Consider the following 19,466-nt stretch of genomic DNA (forward strand, 5'->3'; position numbering starts at 1 on the left):
CCGCCGCCGCCGCCGCCGCCGTCGCCGCCGCCGTCGGAAAAGCGGCGCCTATAGTCTCACTCTGCTTCGCAGGTGAGACAAAAACGCCAATCATTTTTGAACGTTTCAATGGAAGTGATTTAAACCTGTGATTTAGAATAAAAATCATATTGATTTAAATCAACGTGATTTTAATCAGCCAACCCTTGTCTACGAACTCATGGAAAGTATATGTGTATCTTTAAACAAGTATCCCTGATTATAGCTGAACATGTCAATCAAAATGCATCTGAATTGTCTATGCACATGAAACGTATTTATGAATAATGCAAATTAAACTCAATAAGTGTTCCTATTCATGATGACGTTCCTGCAAGGAGAAAATATGCGATGAGGAATCTAAAGGTTCCGGAAAGCTTTGCTATCCGTCATCCGGAGTGGACATATTTCTCTATTGAAAATTGCCAATATCATAAGGTATTAGGTTTGGGGTTACGTTTCATCACCAGGACCAGGAAGAGAACAAAAGCGTCAATGATTGGTAACATCGTGAACGTAGCATTGAACGAGGAAAAAGTATCAGCGACTAAGCCTGGAAATAAAATAACGAAAAAAGATAACGTACGTTAAAATTTATTTCTACACGTATTTTTTTTTACGAATGCGTCCGGGTATGAGTGTGAGCAGGGGGAAATCTCTCCCGAAAGGTGGGGGGGGGGGGGGACAAGGGGCTGAAAAAATTAACAAGCCAAAAAAAAAGGTTATCACCCAAAATGTAAGGTCATTTCGACCAAAACCAATATGACAAGCACCCCCCCCCCCCCATTAAAGGTTATCTCGTGCAAAATACATGTTTTATTTCGATTATGAATGATTTATTTCTTTTCATCACAAAAGACCAAAAATAGTAGGGGGACATTTGTATTGTGTCCCCTACTATTGTGAGTAGGGGGACGCGTCCCCCTGTGTCCCCCTGGAATTTCCGCCCATGAGTGTGTGGATGCCTTTTTGTAGATCAAAGGGTGTTTTGTATGTTTGCTTGCGTTTGCATGTCTGATAATCATTTACCGTAAATGTGTTTATTTCGTTAGCTGGACCACCATCCTTTCTATTTATATACCTCGGTTTTGCTCTACGGCAGCCGTACAAGTCGAAAACAGCCGTGAAAACTAAATCGACCTACGATATATTCGACTCGCCAAATATCCATTTGGCGAGTCGAGCGCAGAGTTCATTATTTAGGTCATCTATGCACAAGAATGCGTGAATTGTTTGTATTATACAACCCCCCCCCTCCACCATGTTACTGACATGAAAGAGTTGCCCTGATGCTATATTTGAACTAAATTCTAGATAATTCCAGACCTCGCACTATCCTGTACTTTTGGTATGACGTCAGAGTGCAGGATAGTGCATTTTGGATGCAATAGTGCAGTTCGCTGTATATCATGTGATCTGATTTCGACCAATCAGATTACAGAACATTCTTGGGAGTTGCATAATACTGGCTGACCCTGATAGGAATGCCCTGATGGGAATGAAGAGATAATTTAGTCAATGTCTTTGATAGGTATAAACTCCAACTTACCACTTACATAACCTCCAAGAAACATCCCCCCTCCGGAAATACATCTTCCAAGTGAAAAGACGACATCAAATTTGTCGGGAGATGCTCTTTCCCTCTCAATAAGGGTTGTGACCACCGCCCTCCCTCCGATGGACATGGCAGAGAAGCATGACGTCACCACCATGACGTAATAGTTGACTACAAACACATCGACGAGTAAAGCACCGATGTTGAGGATCGTAGCGAGGATGTAGACATCAATCGGCTTGAATTGGTGGTTTGTAATGACACCTACACCACATCTGCTTAAAGTATTCCCTACTGCTCCTGAGAATGTCAAGATAATGGTTTTCTGGACCGAGATTCCTCTTTGCAGAACATGGGGAACGAGAAAAGAGTGCCAACCACTGTAGACCATATAGAATGCAAAATCCACACCAAATATCAGGGTAAATACAGGGTCTTTGTAGAAATCAGATTCATGAATGATATTGGTGAACCTACGAAAGCCATCACCATGTCGGTTGTCTCCTGCAAATATATATATATATAGATGGGTAAATAGCAATCACGACACGTCCGTCTTACTTATATTTTGTTTTTAGTACAATGCACTTTTTAGGTTAGATATATACAGTGCGTATCAAAAAAAGTTTACACTTTGAAAAAGCCCTGGGAATTTAAAAATATACATGTGGGTAATATTTTCATATATAATCTTGGGGTTAGGTCTCATCTATCCAATGAAAGTAAAAGTTTTGACAGAATGTTACACTTGAGTGAGTACTGTCCATTTTTGTAAAGCTCGCAGAAATCTGCGCAGAAATAATAAAAAACACCAATCATTTGTGAACGTTTCAATGGAAGTGATTTAAACCTGTGTCAAGGGGAAAGGGCGAAATCAAACCTACCCTGCGAAACATTTCTCATACATTTCCCTTGCACTTTTAGTCAATTGAAATAAAACGGATACATTCAGGCATTTTGTAACAATTTTGCCACCCAAATTGAAATTTAAACTCTTGGTACGCACAACCTTTACCCTTTTTGTGCCAGCTTGATCTGAGGACATAACTGAATCTGAACAAAATTTTATTTCAGACATCTCCAGCATTATTTCACTAAGTTTTTATCATTTAAAGTGGGTTTACATTTCATTTTTCATTTAATACTTGTTTCTCCACACTTTTCTTAAGCTTGACAATGATTAACAAAATTAAAATCAAGCCTAAGCCATTTTATGTAAATCACAGCTCAGTGTAAAGCAAATATCGTCACGATGGCCTCAGTGTGTGGGGGAGTGGGATGGGGCAAAATGCAATCTTCAAAGTGTTTTGGGCAAGGAAACAAGTAGAAAAAGGTAAAAGATATCTTCAAATCAATTTTACTAGCTAAATTCAACGTGTTCTTCATGATTAAGGTCTACTTTTATCTGCATAACTATTTCAAAGTTCTGCGCAAATCATTTTTCACTAACTTTTCAAAAGTAAGTGGTGCTCATTCAAGCGGAAATATTTTTCAACAGTTATATCGTCATTTGCTTAAATGGATCTGTACCAATGTTAAAATGTGTAAAAATTTTCAGGATATTACAAATGTGTAATTTTATAGGGTTTTTTCAAAGTGTAAACTTTTTTTGATACGCACTGTATATACATATTTTTATGCATCACTTTATTTTGGGAAAAGCAATAAAGGAACAGTATAAGAATGACAATACATATACATTAACAGAACAAAAGAGAGGCTAGGACACGGTCACATTACTGACAAAAGCAGGGCAGATTAACATAACGTTACAGTTACATACAGTTAAAATACCATATAAGATGGAACATTTGGTGAAAGTTTAATAAACTGTTAACCATCAAGTTAATTTGTAATTAAAGTAATTGTAGGCCTATAGATAAAATCATTTTAGATAAAAAACAAACATTGAAAAAAATAAGACCATGACGTATGTGTACTCATTTTAGCATGATTATACTCTGAATTGAATGGACCTCAAATTAAGCCAGACCGGGGCCAGCCGAATACCCGAACCAACTCGAATCCCAGAGACAGATTGCAATCCTTCGTCTCAGATGACGGAAAAAGTCGCCAGGACCCAAGTTACACCGAGAATCCGGCAGGCCCGAACACGACCACAGCCGATCTTGTGAAATTATGCTGCATGGATATAAACGGAAAACTCGTCAGCTTTCCATTGATACCCTACATGTATTTGTACCATTCGCGCCACGCATGACCGAATTAATTGATGTTGAAGACAATAGGTGCATGTACCACTTGTCCATGTTTCAGGTAAGTGGGTAAAATGTGTGTTTGATAGAATAAAATGTAAAAAAGTATAAGAAAGAATAAAATGTAAAAAAGTAGTTTTTGGAAAGAAGAGTCAAGCAAATCCTATGAAATGATTATTGAAAGGTTAATGTCTTATTCACCCACACCTTCAACATGTCCTCTTCTCCTCTGAACACAAAACCATTTTTTGCCAGCTCAGGCATCGATGGAAGTATTCATATCGTCATCTGCACTTTCATAAAGTTTTCGAAAGTTTTCGAAAACTTGGAAAAAGTGGGATCTGCACCTGTTGTCTTCAACAATCCTTAATTCGCTCATGCGTGGCACAAATAGGGTATCAATGGAAAGCCGATGGGTTTTCTTTCACATCCATGCAGAACAATATAAAAAAATAATTATAATTCGAATACCAACCCTCTAGATTTGGAATACCTTTTTTTTCTGAAACGCACTGTAGATGTATGTGTGTATCAGCCCTGTTACCGATTTTAAGAATGTAAGGCCTTCTTGGAAACCGACGTTTTGCCTCTGCAGTCCCTATCAGTAGCACCCTTTTCTTTACCGTTCATAATATGCTTCACTGTCATGTTTGCCATTAAAAAAAAACTTGATAACATTTCAACAAAGACCAATCACGCGATATCAAGGGTCAAAACTTCATAACAATACTGGCCCCACTGAGCTTTCAACGGATTTGTCACTTATGCCAAAGATACTACGAGAGGAAGAGTTAGGCCAAGGGCATTAGGCCAAAATATGCCTAAGAAAGGAAATTTCTGGTAACAAGCTGATTTTTTCAGGATAGGTCCAGAAAAATGTCTAGAATAACATACTAAAAGTCCTCATTAATCCTCTGTTGGGGTTTTCCGTAATCCAAGATGGCGTCCAAAATGGCCGCCATTAATTCACAGATAATGGACATAACTCACTCATTATTCACACTAAACACCACATTTCGATGCATATTTATTGGTTTAAAGGGGTAAAAGGTCTAGTGATACAGGTAAGAGTAAAAAATAAGCAGACTATGGTACCTAAAATTCCAAGATGGGCCAAAAATGGCTGCCAAAGCCTAAAAATCTACCATTCATATGTTACTTCCTTTAATGTCTTTAATTTTGTTTCTATTTAATTCTATTTAATGGTTTTAATGGTCAAGTAATAGATTGGGACAAGTTACAAGGACATTAAATGATCAAGTATGTCCAAAAATCCAAGATGGCTTCCAAAAATGGAGGCTAAAATGGCTGTTTTTACTTACGAATGGACATAGTTCATTTGATATCTGCCTGAGATATATGATTTTTGGTGTCTAAACCATGGTTTTAAGGGTAAAATTCTAACTTGTGGACACGTTAAAAGGACATTCAATGGTCAAGCATGTCCAAAAATCCAAGATGGCCTCAAAAAAGGTGTTTAAATTGACTGCTGTTACTGAAAAATTGTCATACCTCATTAAAAATCCACCTGAGAGATATGATTGTGGTGTCTTTACTATGACTTTAGGTGTCGACATAATACGTAAGCACAAGTAGAAAGGACAATTAGACGTCTAGTATTTCCAAAAATCGAAGACGGCTTCCGAAAATGGAGTCTTAAATGGCTATTTTTACTTACGAATGGACATGGTTCATTTGATATATGCCTGAGACATATGATTTTTGGTTTCTAAACCATGGTTTAAAAGGTCAAATAATACATTTGGACAAGTTAAAAGAAGCTTCAGTGGTCAGGTATGTCCAACAATCCAAGATGGCTTCCAAAAACTAGTCTTAATTGACCGCTGTTATTGAAAAATTGACATACTTCGTTAAAATAATCCACCTGAGAGATATGATTTTGGTGTCTAAACCGTGGTTTGAAAAGTCAAATAATGCATTTGGACAAGTTAAAAGGATACTAATTGGTCAGGTATGTCCAAAAATCCAAGGTGGCTTCCAAAAAATGGAGTATAAATTGACCGCTGATACTAAAAATTGTCATACCTCATTAAAAATCCACCTGAGAGATATGATTGTGGTGTCTAAACAATTGTTTTAAGTGTTGAATAATAATAAGCACAAGTAAAAAGGACAGTCAGAGAGGTTAAGTATGTCTAAAAAATCGAAGACGGCTTCTAAAAATTGAATCTAAAATGGCTGCTGTTAACATACAAATTGACAAAGTTAATTTAATATCTGCATACATGTGGTCTAATTCAAAGGACAGACAGTGGTCAATTATGCCCAACACTGCAAGATGGCTTGCAAAAATTGGGTATAAATGATTGGTTACTGTTATTTAAAAATCGACAGTTTGTTTAATATTCACCTAGGAAATATGTTTTTGGTGTCTAGATCATAGGCCAGTGGTCCAGTATGTTCAGAATCCAAGTTAACTTCCAAAAATGGAGTATAAATCAGTTATATCTGGAGGAAAGACTTGTGGGTCACAGTGATTCAGTTTGCTTTTCACCTCCCAGGCAAAGGTGACACCAAAACAAATAATAATAATAAATGACTTTTGAGAATTTAATATTTGCCTGATATATATGATTTTGGTGTCTAATCCCTGGTTTGAAGGGTCAAATAATAATTTGGGATTGTAAACAATGATATGAGCGCGTCGTGGTCTAGTGGTTCTGACTTTCGCCTTTCAAACAGAGGGTCGTGGGTTCAAATCCTAGCCATGGCGTGTTTTCCTTCAGCAAGAAATTTATCCACACTGTGCTGCACACGACCCAGGTGACGTAAATGGGTACCGGCAGGAAATAATTCCTCAAAAAGCTGTGTGCACCAGAATCGGTAGACTAGCTTAGCCGGGGTGATAAAGGAGCGCCTTGAGCACTTAGCAAGATGGATACGTGCGCTATACAAATCCTATATTATTTATCATAATGCAGTTTTCCGGTTTTCCTAAAAATCCAAAATGGCTTACAAAATGGCATGTAAATGATTTACTTAATATACTATCATGACTCATGAAATATCCTCATGTGAGAAGTAGTGGTGTCTACGCTTAAATACATTTTGGAAAAGTAATCTTAACGATTTAGGAGTAGGTAATAGCAGGCATTATTGCTCAATTTAGGAACCAAATAGCACATATAGTGGAAAACTGAACATTCTTGCGATCGACTTGTACTTAATATATATTTGACATTTGAAACCATAGTGCAGAAACAAAAATTTATTTCTCACATGTGAATATTGCGTATGACTATTTTTAAGCGATGAGAGTTACATGCCATACTGGAAGCCATATTGGATTATGAAGCAAATGGACAATTGCATATCATCATAAGCTGTCCCAAAGTATTATTTTTACACTTGAAACTAAAGTATAGAGACCCAAATATTATCTCTCAGGCGGAAATCAAATTAACTATGTTATTTTATAAGAAACATCAGCCATTTAGACTCCATTTTTGGAAGCCATTTTTGGACATACATGTACTTGACCACTGGCTGTCCTTGAAAGTTGTCCCAATGTTTTTATTTGACCCTTCGAACCATGGTTAAGACACCAAAATCTTATCTCCCATGCAGATATTAAATGACCTATGTCAATTTGTATGTAACAGCAGCCAATTAAGACTCCATTTTAGAAGCCGTCTTCACTTTTTAGACATACTGGACGTCTGATTGTCCTTTCTACGTTTGCTTACTTATTTTTTTCAAAACTTTTAGTCAGAGTAAACACACCACAATTATATCTCTCTGGTGGAATTTTTAATGAAGTTTGACAATTTTTCAGTTTACAGCAGACAATTTAGACTCCATTTTTGGAAGGCATCTTGGATTTTTGCACATACTTGACCACTAAATTTCCTTTTAACGTGTCCAAATGTATTATTTGACCTTTCAAACCATGGTTTAGACACCAAAAATCATATGTCTCAGGCATATATCAAATAAACTATGTCCATTCGTAAGTAAAAACAGCCATTTTAGACTCCATTTTTGGAAGCTGTCTTCGATTTTGGACATACTTGACCATGTAATGTCCTTGTAACTTGTACCAATCTATTACTTGACCATTAAAACCATTAAATAGAATTAAATAGAAACAAAATTAAAGACATTAAAGGAAGTAACAGGTGAATGGTGGATTTTTAGGCTTTGGCAGCCATTTTGGACGCCATCTTGGATTTTTAGGTACCATAGTCTGCTTATTTTTTACTCTAACCTGTATCACTAGATCTTTTACCTCTTTAAACCAATAGATATGCACCGAAATGTGGTGTTTAGTGTGAATAATGAGTCAGTTATGTCCATTATCTGTGAATGGCGGCCATTTTGGACGCCATCTTGGATTACGGAAAACCCCCACGGAGGATTTATGGGGACTTTTAGTATGTTATTCTAGACATTTTTCTGGACGTATCCTGAGAAAATCAGCTTGTTACCAGAAATTTCCATGTTTAACCTAATGCTCTTGGACTAATTGGACACTTCGACGATTTTTTGAAACGCTCGATAAATGCTTATGGGGAAGGGCGCCCAACAGCGTTGAGTAAGTAAACCTTCGCATATCGGCACGCGAATGTGTATAAAACATATGGGGAAAATGAGAGACGGGAGTTAGGAGAGGGCTCAAGGGTGGCACATGAGAATCATCCCACATTTTATTACCAAGAAATTTTTGAAATATATTCATCTCAAATTTGATGGGGGAAAATTGAATGAAAAAAAAAAATAAGATGTAAAAGTCGTTTATTCCTTCACCCCTTCACCATTTCTCTCATATGTTTTGTACACAACCATCTCGCGATACGCAAAGGTCAAAAAAGGTCGTTACTTACTCAACGTTGTAGCCGGCGCTCTTCCCAAGCTTTTCATTACGCGGTCTATGTACTGTCCGATCTTCCCCTTGTAGTATCTTTGCGACCTTCGACCTCACCTTCTGACAGGGCTGAGCCATGACGTTTAGCTGCTTCGCCTTCTTCCGCTATGTCCATTTCCAAAGGTCCTGTAGACGAGCCTTCGATTGGCTTAAAACCGTTTTTGTGTGTACTCACTTCGTCAAATTTCATTCTTATTCCCATGGCACATGGGATGGTATGCGCTATAAGGGCACTTATTATGAGCAATCCACCTCTCCAACCGTACGGGTTGCGTAGGAATTCAGCTACGATTGGCAAAAGGATCATACCGGCGCCATACCCGCTCAAACCAAGGCCGTAACATAGATTGTAGTTTTCTTGAGCCACATGATGTAATGTCAAAATACAACACGTCATCAAGGTAGCGATTCCAAAACCTGTTTGATATGATAAATTCAAGCAACACATATTTTATACATGCATAACAGACACTCCTGGGGAGCGTTTCATGAAAGGACTTGTCAGACGTTTTATCCGACAGTTACTATAGTAACAGTGCTTCTCAACCAATCAGAAAGTTGTCAGATCTGACAACTTGTCGGACGAAAAAAATTGATGAAACGCCCCCCATATTGCATGGCTCAGAATGGAATACCAGAAATATTCTAAGAGTTCGGGCAAATGTTCCACGAATCGTACATGAATGAAGATGAGTGGAATATTGGAACTAGAGACGTGTTTCTGGCATTCCGTGAAATAAAGCCACAGCTATTATCGTCTACCCCCCCCCCTTACAAAGGAGATATCTTATTAAACAAGTCATATCACTTATCACGTTTACCGTGTTAACAATTGATCGGCTTTTGGTTATCTTGCACTGCGTTTACACGCTATTACAGCTCGCGGTGCAGAATCGGCTCGCGTGTCAAAAACCTGCGATGATACACACACCAACAATATACGTCATAATAAAGACAACGCTGGATCCGCGCGCTTACAATTACGTCACAATGGTAAAGTAAATGAAATGTGCACTGATGCAGAATCGGCTTTCTGTTTACACGTAGTAAAAAAGCCGATTCTGCATCGGCTCGCGGTTCTGAACATCTTACTTTTGGTGGTGCAAACAGCCGATTCTGAACCGCGAGCCGATGCAAGTTAATCAATTTACAATTTATTCGCTATGAGAAAGCCGATGCAAAAGCCGATTAAGTGTAAACACGGTAATTATGGCATCATCACTTCATTAGATCAAATTGGGCGTTGAGTTCATTATGACGTCATTAAGTGTACTTGTGGTCTATGCTGCGCGTCGCTTTACATTCATTGCTGTACACGTATATTTCACACATGCATGCACACTAGACTGTTGAATATGGTCTCATGAGCAGTATTCACACTGGGAGTGATCATTAGACTAATTGGCCATTAGACCACGTGGTCCTTAGACCAAAAGAAAATCGGACAAAGTGGGGTTAGCCCAAATGTTAGCCCATCTGAAGATTAGACCAAGAAATATTAGACCAACCATCAGTTTAACCAACCTTTCGGGACCATGCAATTCGTGGTATAAATTAAGAGGTTGGGTAATGGAAAACAATCTGTAAAATACGAGTGGAACGTCTTTTAGAATAATTACCTGTCATTGATAGAAAGATGATCATTTGGGCTTTGCTCGTTGCCAATGATAAGAACGCCACTCCTAATGTTTGAAGACAAGCCCCAGATATAACCAACGGGCGACGAAGAAAATGATATCGATAGAGGGCGGCAATTATTGGACCTTTGGAAAAGAGATAAGGACGGATCGTGAATGGCTAGCAAAGAAAAACCGAATAATGATAACTAAAATGGTAATAATGATGATAATACTTCTGCTGCTATTATACTACTACTAATGATATAAAAATAGATTCTCTGGAATGAAAATAAGGACAAAATTTTGAACAACTCTCTCCAAAGAAGATTTTGATCCATAATGCTAAATGAAAAATCTGGGCCAAAAAATATGTTTAATAATGATAATTATTCATAGCGCATATCACATTATGTAGTAACGTCCCATGCCCTTCTAAAGATATCATTACCCTGGATTTAGCCCCGCAGCCTTTTACAGCGCGGGGGCATTTCAATGAAAAATTCCTGCCAGATACCCATTCACCTCACCTGGGTTTAGTGCAGCACAATGTGGATGAATTTCTTACTAAAAGAAATTACGCCATGGCTGCGATTCGAACCCACGACCCTCTGTTTCAAAGTCCGAAGACTAATCCACTGGGCCACAACGCTCCACATTTTTATAACTGCTAAATGATCATGGCCGCACGCATCAGGGGGTGTGGGCAGTTGCACCGGCCCCATTTTTTTTTTAAATTACATTTTTTCTAATGAAAACTCATCAAAAGTATGCACAGTATCCTTTCATTCCACTTTACAAAATGCGAAAGTGCCTCAATGAAAAGCTTGATTGCTTCGCTCCTTTGTTTTGAACTTTTCTCCGAAAAAGTATACGCCTGCTGTTCGCCCAGCAAAAAAAAAAAAATCTGCGTTACTCTTTAATAGTCCAACCTGAAGCCGCACACAGGGGCGGATCTTTCTTCATAAGGGGGCACACTTCTCGTTTGAGGGCATTTTTACATTAAAAATTTTGATTGTGCCTCTCAGAGGGGGGGGGGGGGGGGACGGGCACCGGTGTTATAGGTCTACATTTGCGTTTATAGCCATGTGATGAATCCACGATATACGATGTTCAAGGGCTTGGACACGTCTTTTAGTAGGCGACGTGAAAGAAAGGCACCAGAGGGAGTAAAATCTCAAGTAGAGTACATACACACACGCGCGCGCGAGCACACCCTCACGGAGTGAACAAGAAAAAAAATGTATCAGTTTTCACGTGATAATATAATTTGTGAGTGTGTGTGTGGGGGGGGGGTTGGGTTCATTTATGTTTTCTAAACTGCTGGCTGTCAAATTGAATTGAATTTAAAGGAAACATTCATCACACACAGATATACACAGCAACATTCTTTACTTGATCGTAGAAAAATAACTTTTTTTAGGGAGGGGGGGGGGGGGTGTAATTCGGTTACACCGCTGGCTATTCTAATTATAATTATAATTCAGTAATTACATATGTTATAAACTTATTCAAAGGTCCATAACTGTTAAACACTTTCATATTACACTTCACGTGGGTAACGAGTATTTTCAAATACACTTCTTCTCATGCAAGACTCCGGGCTGAAACAATTAAATCTAAATAATTAGACAAAAATTCACTAAACAGAATAATGTAAATTGTATCCAAATTTAGTATAGAAGTTGTTGAATTTTTAAGGTTAGCCATATTTTGTGAAAACAGTTATACGCAATTTGTCATGAACATTAATTAGCTGGGCTTATGATTTCATTTTCCTTGTGTTATTACATGTAATCATAGATTTTCATAAATTAGATGTCAACCCAATTTATGAATTCCTGGAAGCAATGTTACTATACTGCAACAAATAACAATGAAATAACATTGAAATATTTTTAATTTAGATGTGATTTCCTCTTTTCTTATAAATTAATTATACATTTACAATCATAAAATAAAACATAAATAAATATTGATCTTACGTCTCTTGAGATTAGTTTAATTCCGAATAAAAGTCCAAGTTGACTGGCGAAAATTCCTTAATGATAGCGATGATGAAACTGATGTTGTAACACGATAACAAGAGTCACTGTATCGAGTTGAAATGTCCGTAAAGACGATGTTGATGATCATTAACAGTCAATTTCAGCAATCCATGGGTTGACAAGCGTTCATTAAACAGGTTGATGATCTCGATGAGAACTGAGAATTTCTCTCTCTCTCTCAAAAAAAAAACTGCAAACAGTTCATTGATGGCGGGTAAATAATTCCACAGAAGATAAATAGCCCAGGTGGAAATAAACTCTGCTCTGACAAAAAGTCTGGTGTGAAACTCTGAGTTCTGATCTGATGAAGTGATCTGGTATGATGTGATGATGTCCTTGAAGAATCTGCCAGCTTTATATACTAATTTCAACTATTCTAGAGACTTCTAGTATTCTCTACATTTAGAACATTCCCTTCTTTCTGGAGCATTCTACATTTCTAAAACATTCTTGAATGACCTCAGTGAAATCAACAACATAGCTAATCCTATTGTGTAGCAATCTATTGTTTGCTTTTCCTATTAAAAAATAAAAACTCTTTGGCCTTTAAATAGGCGAGGCCTGCTTAAGAAAAGCTTTTACAAACATGTTGTGGAACGTTCTTGATCATTCTAAGCTATTAATATCCTTAAAGAGGAAATCACTGAATAAATGAATGTAATTGCCTTTACAATTCTTCTTATATGTAACATCAAAATAATTTAATATACTAAAATACAAAAGAACAAGTTGGACTACATCATCATGAGTTTGCTCATATTCATGAATCATGAAGACATGATTAAAACTGTTCACCGAAATGAAATGTCATGGCATTGTTATTCATTGTCCGATTTTGACAAAAAAATGATTTTTTTAGGTCATATCCTTTTTCAACCCGGAGTACTCTTTTAAGTCCAAAATTAAAAGAATATGGTCTTTTTAACTATCCATTTCTATCTCATTACATAATGTTTAATGATTAAAAAAAATGTTTTCTTTCTTACTTGGTATGAAGAAAAAGGTGTTCAGGAGACCAAGTGCAACTCCCATGTCAGTTGATGTAGTTTTCAGATCAACATTGATGTCGCTTATGTAGAATCCTATTGCCTTTATTATACCTACATGTCCAGATGCTGACAGGAAGATACATACTACTACAGGTAAACTCGGAGAAAAAATGATTTCATGACAGCTGCCCATTATGAATTACGAATGCAGATTGAAACAGCACTTCAGCAAAAGTACACTCACAAACCTATGACACATTGAATATTGAGTTAACAGTATGATTGCAACCGGATTTGAGGTAGGCACAAAAAGATATTCAGGAGATATTGTTGGGTATGTGCTGAACAAAAAATTATGGTTGAAAGGAATGTCGTCATAACAAAATAAACAGAAAATTTATCTCTTCATCATATTCGCAACAACAAAGCATGCCGGGGGGGGGGGGGCACTCGACCAAAAAAGTAGTGGTGTGTGCCGCGGGCGATACAAAAAACGGGGGCCTTGGAGCAGGCTTATTGTAAAAAGAAGGGTCCTCCAGGGGCGGATCCAGCTTTCGCCATTAGGGGGGGGGGGGGGTCGAAAATATTTTCATCAACATTTTTATCGATTGACTGCTATAATCAGATTTTTTTTTTTTGGGGGGGGGGGTTCTGGGGTATAGTCCTAATTAAAGACTTAAGTTTTAAGTGTATGCTGTTTTATTGTTATAAACAAGATAAGGTATCTCACGTAGTCTTAATATACAATGCGAGCGCGAAGTGCGAGCTCAAATTCTTTGATATTTTTTGTCCTTAGACCTGAAGATTCTGAGGAGATTTTATAATCATGAAAAAAGATAAGTACCCAGCTAAATAATGCGAGCGCGAAGCGCGAGCCGAAATTTTACTATAACAACGTGAAAAGGGACTCAATTAGGACTGTTTTTAGTGATTAATGAAGAGGATACAAGTATCACCAATTAAATAATGAGAGTGTGAAGCACGAACTCAATATATTATGACATTCCGACCTGAAACTGAACAGTCTAAGTGCGTTTTTATTCAAATAAAGAACAAGCTATATGTCTCAAACTATTAAATGCGAGCGCGAAGCACGAACTTAATTTTTTGATATACTGACATGATAAAGGAGCATTTTGACAAATTTTGGTAAGAATTTACAAAGAGGATAGGTAACTCACAAATCAAACAAAATTTTGATACATATAAACAATTTGTGTAAATCAAACAAAATAATGAAAGCTTGATGTGCGAGCTAAAATATTGTGTGAAAATTGATTTCAGAATTGGATATATAAGTGCCATCTAATCCTCTTGAATGGGATTCATTACACAGGCAATGCGAGCGCGAAGCGCGAGCGAAAATTTTGATATAAAGTATATTTTCCAATTCTTCCCCTCACCTTTTTCTTGTTTCCTTTCGGGGTAATAATGGCAGAGGTAAAGATGGCAGAGGTAAAGATGGCAGAGGTAAAAATGGCAGAGGTAATAATGGCAGAGGTAAACATGGCAGAGGTAAAAATGGCAGAGGTAAAAATGGCAGAGGTAAAAAGGGAAGAGGTAAACTTGGCAGAGGTTAAAAAGGGCAGAGGTAATAGTGGCAGAGGTAAAAATGGCAGAGGCAAAAATGGCAGAGGTAAAAATGGCAAAGGTAAAAATGGCAGATGTAAATATGGCAGAGGTGATAATGGCAGAGCTAAAAAATTTAAGGAATGAAATAGTTCACATAACTTCTTTTCCTAGAAGACAATGTCATTCTGATTAGATAAGTTTGAATTATAACCCTTTTAGTGCAGATATCATAACGGAACTAGCAACTAACTCTTGTATAGCTCAATGGTAATTGGAAGATAATGAGCAACGGTGATCATGCTGAAAATAGAAATAACTATCGATATGAAATATTTTTTTTGCTGATGATAACATCATGCACTATAACAAAATATTGAGTAAAATCTTTTACCACCACGAGGCTATTATGTGTCCACCCAATTTTGGGCAGCATTTTACCCAACGCGTGAAGCATATTGTCCAGTAAGGTTAAACAATAACCAGCAATTGCTTTACAATGGGCAAATGCCCAGAGATGCCCAATGGTGGTTTGACACATAATTACCCTCATGGAGCACTTTTCCCCAATATTTTTAGAGTGTATTTATAACAACAAAAAAGAGCATATCTGTGTCTGCTGTTGTATGTACATATTTTAGGGAGGCGTTAGATTAGTCCGTTTCCCATATTGTTATTCTGCATATAAAACGATATAACATCACAACGACAAACATTTTCATTCCTTCAAAGCTGATCGAAACCCTTTCATTTCTCGAGTTTTCTTTATCATCAAATTGAATATAGATATTCAGTGGCGGACCGTGACCCGGAGGAGACAAAGCCTTTGAGGGGCACAGCATTGTTCACAAACAATACAATGCCCCTCCAATCATTGTCTCCTCCGGGTCACGGGTCCGCCACTGTAGATATATGTGCCTATTTCAGGCCAGAAAACAAACCAAAAAATGTTGTTGCTGTTTTATTTCAAGATATTGACGTAAATGTAGATTTAATGCGAATGCGAAATTCCCCCATGAAAACAAACGCAGTAACTACAGATGAAGAATAAGTTATTCAAATCCATTATTATCAGTAATGTATCAATGTATAATATGCAAGTGGGGGGGGGGGGATAGCAGATTTGAAACATGGAGTGACGCATCCGAGTTTTGATTGAGACTAGTGATTAAAACGGAGTTTGCAGCAAGAGATCTGAAACACAGGTAATGCCTCCCTGTCTCCAAAAATTATGTGTCGTCTATTGTGATGAGTTGGGGTGACGTTGGATTGAGATTCAAAGATATCTTTGGCCACGTTACACTCTCTACGACCAAGCAAATACATAGGTGTCATGCTCGACTCCGGTTTGACTTATGAAAAATCTTCATTTTGTCATCATTTTACTTTATTAATTGATCTTTAAAAAAAAAGCTGTACTAAAACTAATTTTAAGTTAGGAACAAAATTCGAAAATAAATATGTCAGAATGATTCTGATTGATTCTGACTCTGATTATAGACTATCATACGAAACAACGCTCCTCATTACACACACTTGAATGGTACTCAGTTGAGAAGTGCATAACATTTCAATATTGTGTTCTTGTTTTTGAATTACTTAATTTATCTCAAATAATTGATATGTAAACGAACCCCAACTTGCAGGACACATTTTTCCTTAAATTGCCCCTTGTAACTTCCCCGCGCAAGGATCGAATTGAAAAGAAATCCTGTACATGTTTTTTTTTTTAGTGGACACCCTGACTTTAAGCCCGTTTCGGATTAAACCTTATCCACTCCCGATTTTTTCTTTCCATTTACCATATGAATTTTTAAAATGTTTGTGATGTAAATGATATATTTGCAGTTTATGATTTTATGATGTAATTTCATGTTAAAATGTGTTTAAAGGTCAAGTCCAAAGTTGATTTGAATAAATAGAGAAATATCAAACAAGAATAATGCTGAAAACTTCATCCAAATCGGATGGGAAATAAGAAAGTTATGACATTTTAAAGTGTAGCTTATTATTCACGAAACAGTTCAATGCTCAACTCAGTGATATGCAAATGAGAGAGTCGATGATGTCACTCACTCACTCTTTCTATAATTTTGTATTGCTTGAATTATGCACCACTTTATTTCTTACGGATTTGACAATTATGACCATCTTGTTTGAACCACAAACTGTTAAAGCAATCGAATTCCTAATGATCAGGGAGGAATCAAACTCTTTTCCGCATGACAGTGAGGAGAAAATTCAAATATTTCATATTTCATGCAATACAATACAAAATAAATAGTGGGTGATGTCATCGGTCCCCTCATTTGCATAATGACCTGGGTGTGCATATAACTGTTTTGTGAAATTTAGAAAAACTTTAAATGTCATAACCTTATCATTTCAGATCCGATGTTGATGAAAATTTCAGTGTTATTCTTGTTTGATTTTTCTATTTCTATTTAAGTCGTATTTTTGTTGGGATGGACTTGTCCTTTAACTGCGGTGCGCCTTTGTAATTTTTGTTTCAAAACTAAACAGGCCAATAATGCAGTAAAAATGAATAAAACATAATAAATACATGAATTAATCATAGAAAATTTTTAAATGAATAATTAAATAAATAAACAAAGAGATAAATACTAATGAAAGAAAGCCAAGCTCAGACTGGTTTGCAGTAGTTCAGGTATTTTATTTTACGAAAAACAGCCTCGCTGCAGAGACAAAGAATAATAAAAATACAATGTAAATATATATTGATAAAATAACATCATATGACCCATGTACAACATTTATTCCATGTGATAACTTACAATTATTTCAATAAATAGTTACACAATATGATGATTATAAGTCTCAATATGACATTTCTTTGTTCTTGCTTCACACTTGAGGTTTGATAAAAATATACATTTATATCATCTATAACTAAACTGCAGTTTGAATAAAAATGCAAAAAAACAATTCCTGAATATTACATTATAAAAGACAGGTTTTATTGCAATACGATCCAATTAAAATAACTCACCGCCCACTACTCTCGATATCTCTAGGTTACTCTACTCTGGTAATTAGGCCTACAGTGTAGATGCAAACATCCTCTACAGTGCGTATAAAAAAGTTTACACTTTGAAAAAAGCCCTGGGAATTAAAAAATATACAACATGTGGGTAATTTTTTCACATATAATTATGGGTTTGGGTCTCATCTATCCAATGAAGGTAAAAGTTTTGACAGAATGTTAGACTTGAGTGAGCACTGTCCATTTTTGTAAAGCTGGCAGAAATCTGTTTGCGCAGAAATGCTTGTTTTCATGCTGTGTCAAGGGGAAAGGGCGAAATCAAACTTAACCTGCGAAGCATTTCTCATAAATTTCCCTATCACTTTTAGCCAATTGACATAAAACGGATACATTCAACAGTTCAAGCATTTTGTAACAATTTTGCCGCCCAAATTTGAAATTACAACACTTAGTAAGCACAACCTTTACCCTTTTTGTGCAAGCTGGATCTGAGGACATAACTGAATCTGAACAAAAGTTTATATCAGACATCTCCAGCATTTTTCACTAAGTTTTTATTATTTAAAGTTGGTTTACATTTGATTTTTCATTTAATACTTGTTCCTCCACACTTTTCCCAAGCTTGGCAATGATTAACAAAATGAAAATCAAGCCAAAGCCATTTCATGTAAATCACAGCTCAGTGTAAAGCAAATATCGTCACGATGGACTCGGTGTGTTGGGGAGTGGGATGGGGCGCAATGCACTCTTCGAAGTGTTTGGGGAAGGAAGCAAGTTTAGAAAGGTAAAAGATATCTTAAAATCAATTTTACTAACTAATTTCCACGTATAGGTGCCGCAGCCGGGGATCGAACCCCGGACTTTTCTGTATAGGTGCCTTTGACCACCCGGCCACGGCACCTCCACTTTGACAGAAAGAAAAGATCTAGTACTTCGCCTGGCAACATGTGTTTCTGTTGGCAGCGTAGGCTTTTCCAAAGTTGCGGGGGGGGGGGGATATTCTATCACATCGCAGTCAACAATGAAAAATCAAAATGCGATCACGCAAAAGCTCCGTGATATATATGATATTTTTCATGAATGAAGTATTGCAACCCAGACCTTTTTAACAAACAAAGGGATGAAAATGGTTCATTGATCAGAGGGCAAGGACTAAAAATACATAAAATCTGAATGCAGTGCGATTGTGGTTAAACCTTTGTGGCAGTTCATTTGCCTAGCGTTCAGATGTGTTAACGTTGTACATTCCTATTATTTAGATTTCTACATTTGAAAACGAACTATATATATATATATATATATATATATATATATATATATATATATATATATATATATATATATATATATATATATATATATATATATATATGTATATATATATATTATAAAAAATATATATATATACAGAACCCTTCCTGGCACTGGGGATTTTACGAATTTTATTTCTTACGAAGACGGATCTCGTCACCAAAAATACTAGCGACATCATTCACTGCGCACCTTGATTGTGACCTTATATAATAATAATAATAACAATGATATCAATGATGATGATGATGATAA

General features: G+C 36.7%; 1 protein-coding gene across 1 annotated transcript; it reads right to left on the bottom strand.

Annotated features, from left to right (window-relative positions):
• Positions 1-1,375: 1,375 nt before the first annotated feature.
• Positions 1,376-13,370, bottom strand: LOC121431222 (monocarboxylate transporter 12-B-like). Its single transcript, XM_041628732.1, has 4 exons — positions 13,325-13,370; positions 10,294-10,437; positions 8,732-9,091; positions 1,376-2,077 (listed from the first exon to the last, which is right to left on the bottom strand). The coding sequence occupies exons 1-4, from the start codon at positions 13,368-13,370 to the stop codon at positions 1,530-1,532; spliced, it is 1,098 nt and encodes a 365-aa protein (XP_041484666.1). The 3' UTR covers positions 1,376-1,529.
• Between the last annotated feature and the right edge of the window lie 6,096 nt (positions 13,371-19,466).

This window comes from Lytechinus variegatus, chromosome 17 (assembly GCF_018143015.1).
Source record: "Lytechinus variegatus isolate NC3 chromosome 17, Lvar_3.0, whole genome shotgun sequence".
Classification (NCBI taxonomy): Eukaryota; Metazoa; Echinodermata; class Echinoidea; order Temnopleuroida; family Toxopneustidae; genus Lytechinus; species Lytechinus variegatus.

Bases quoted from the DNA above. Each gene is read 5' to 3' on its own strand.
- LOC121431222 (XM_041628732.1), bottom strand. From the start codon at position 13,370: ATGGGAGTTGCACTTGGTCTCCTGAACACCTTTTTCTTCATACCAA. The intron at 10,438-13,324 runs GTAAGAAAGAAA...TCTTTTCCAAAG, and splicing joins CACCTTTTTCTTCATACCAA to GTCCAATAATTGCCGCCCTC. The intron at 2,078-8,731 runs GTGAGGTCGAAG...ATATATTTGCAG, and splicing joins TGGCTCAGCCCTGTCAGAAG to GAGACAACCGACATGGTGAT.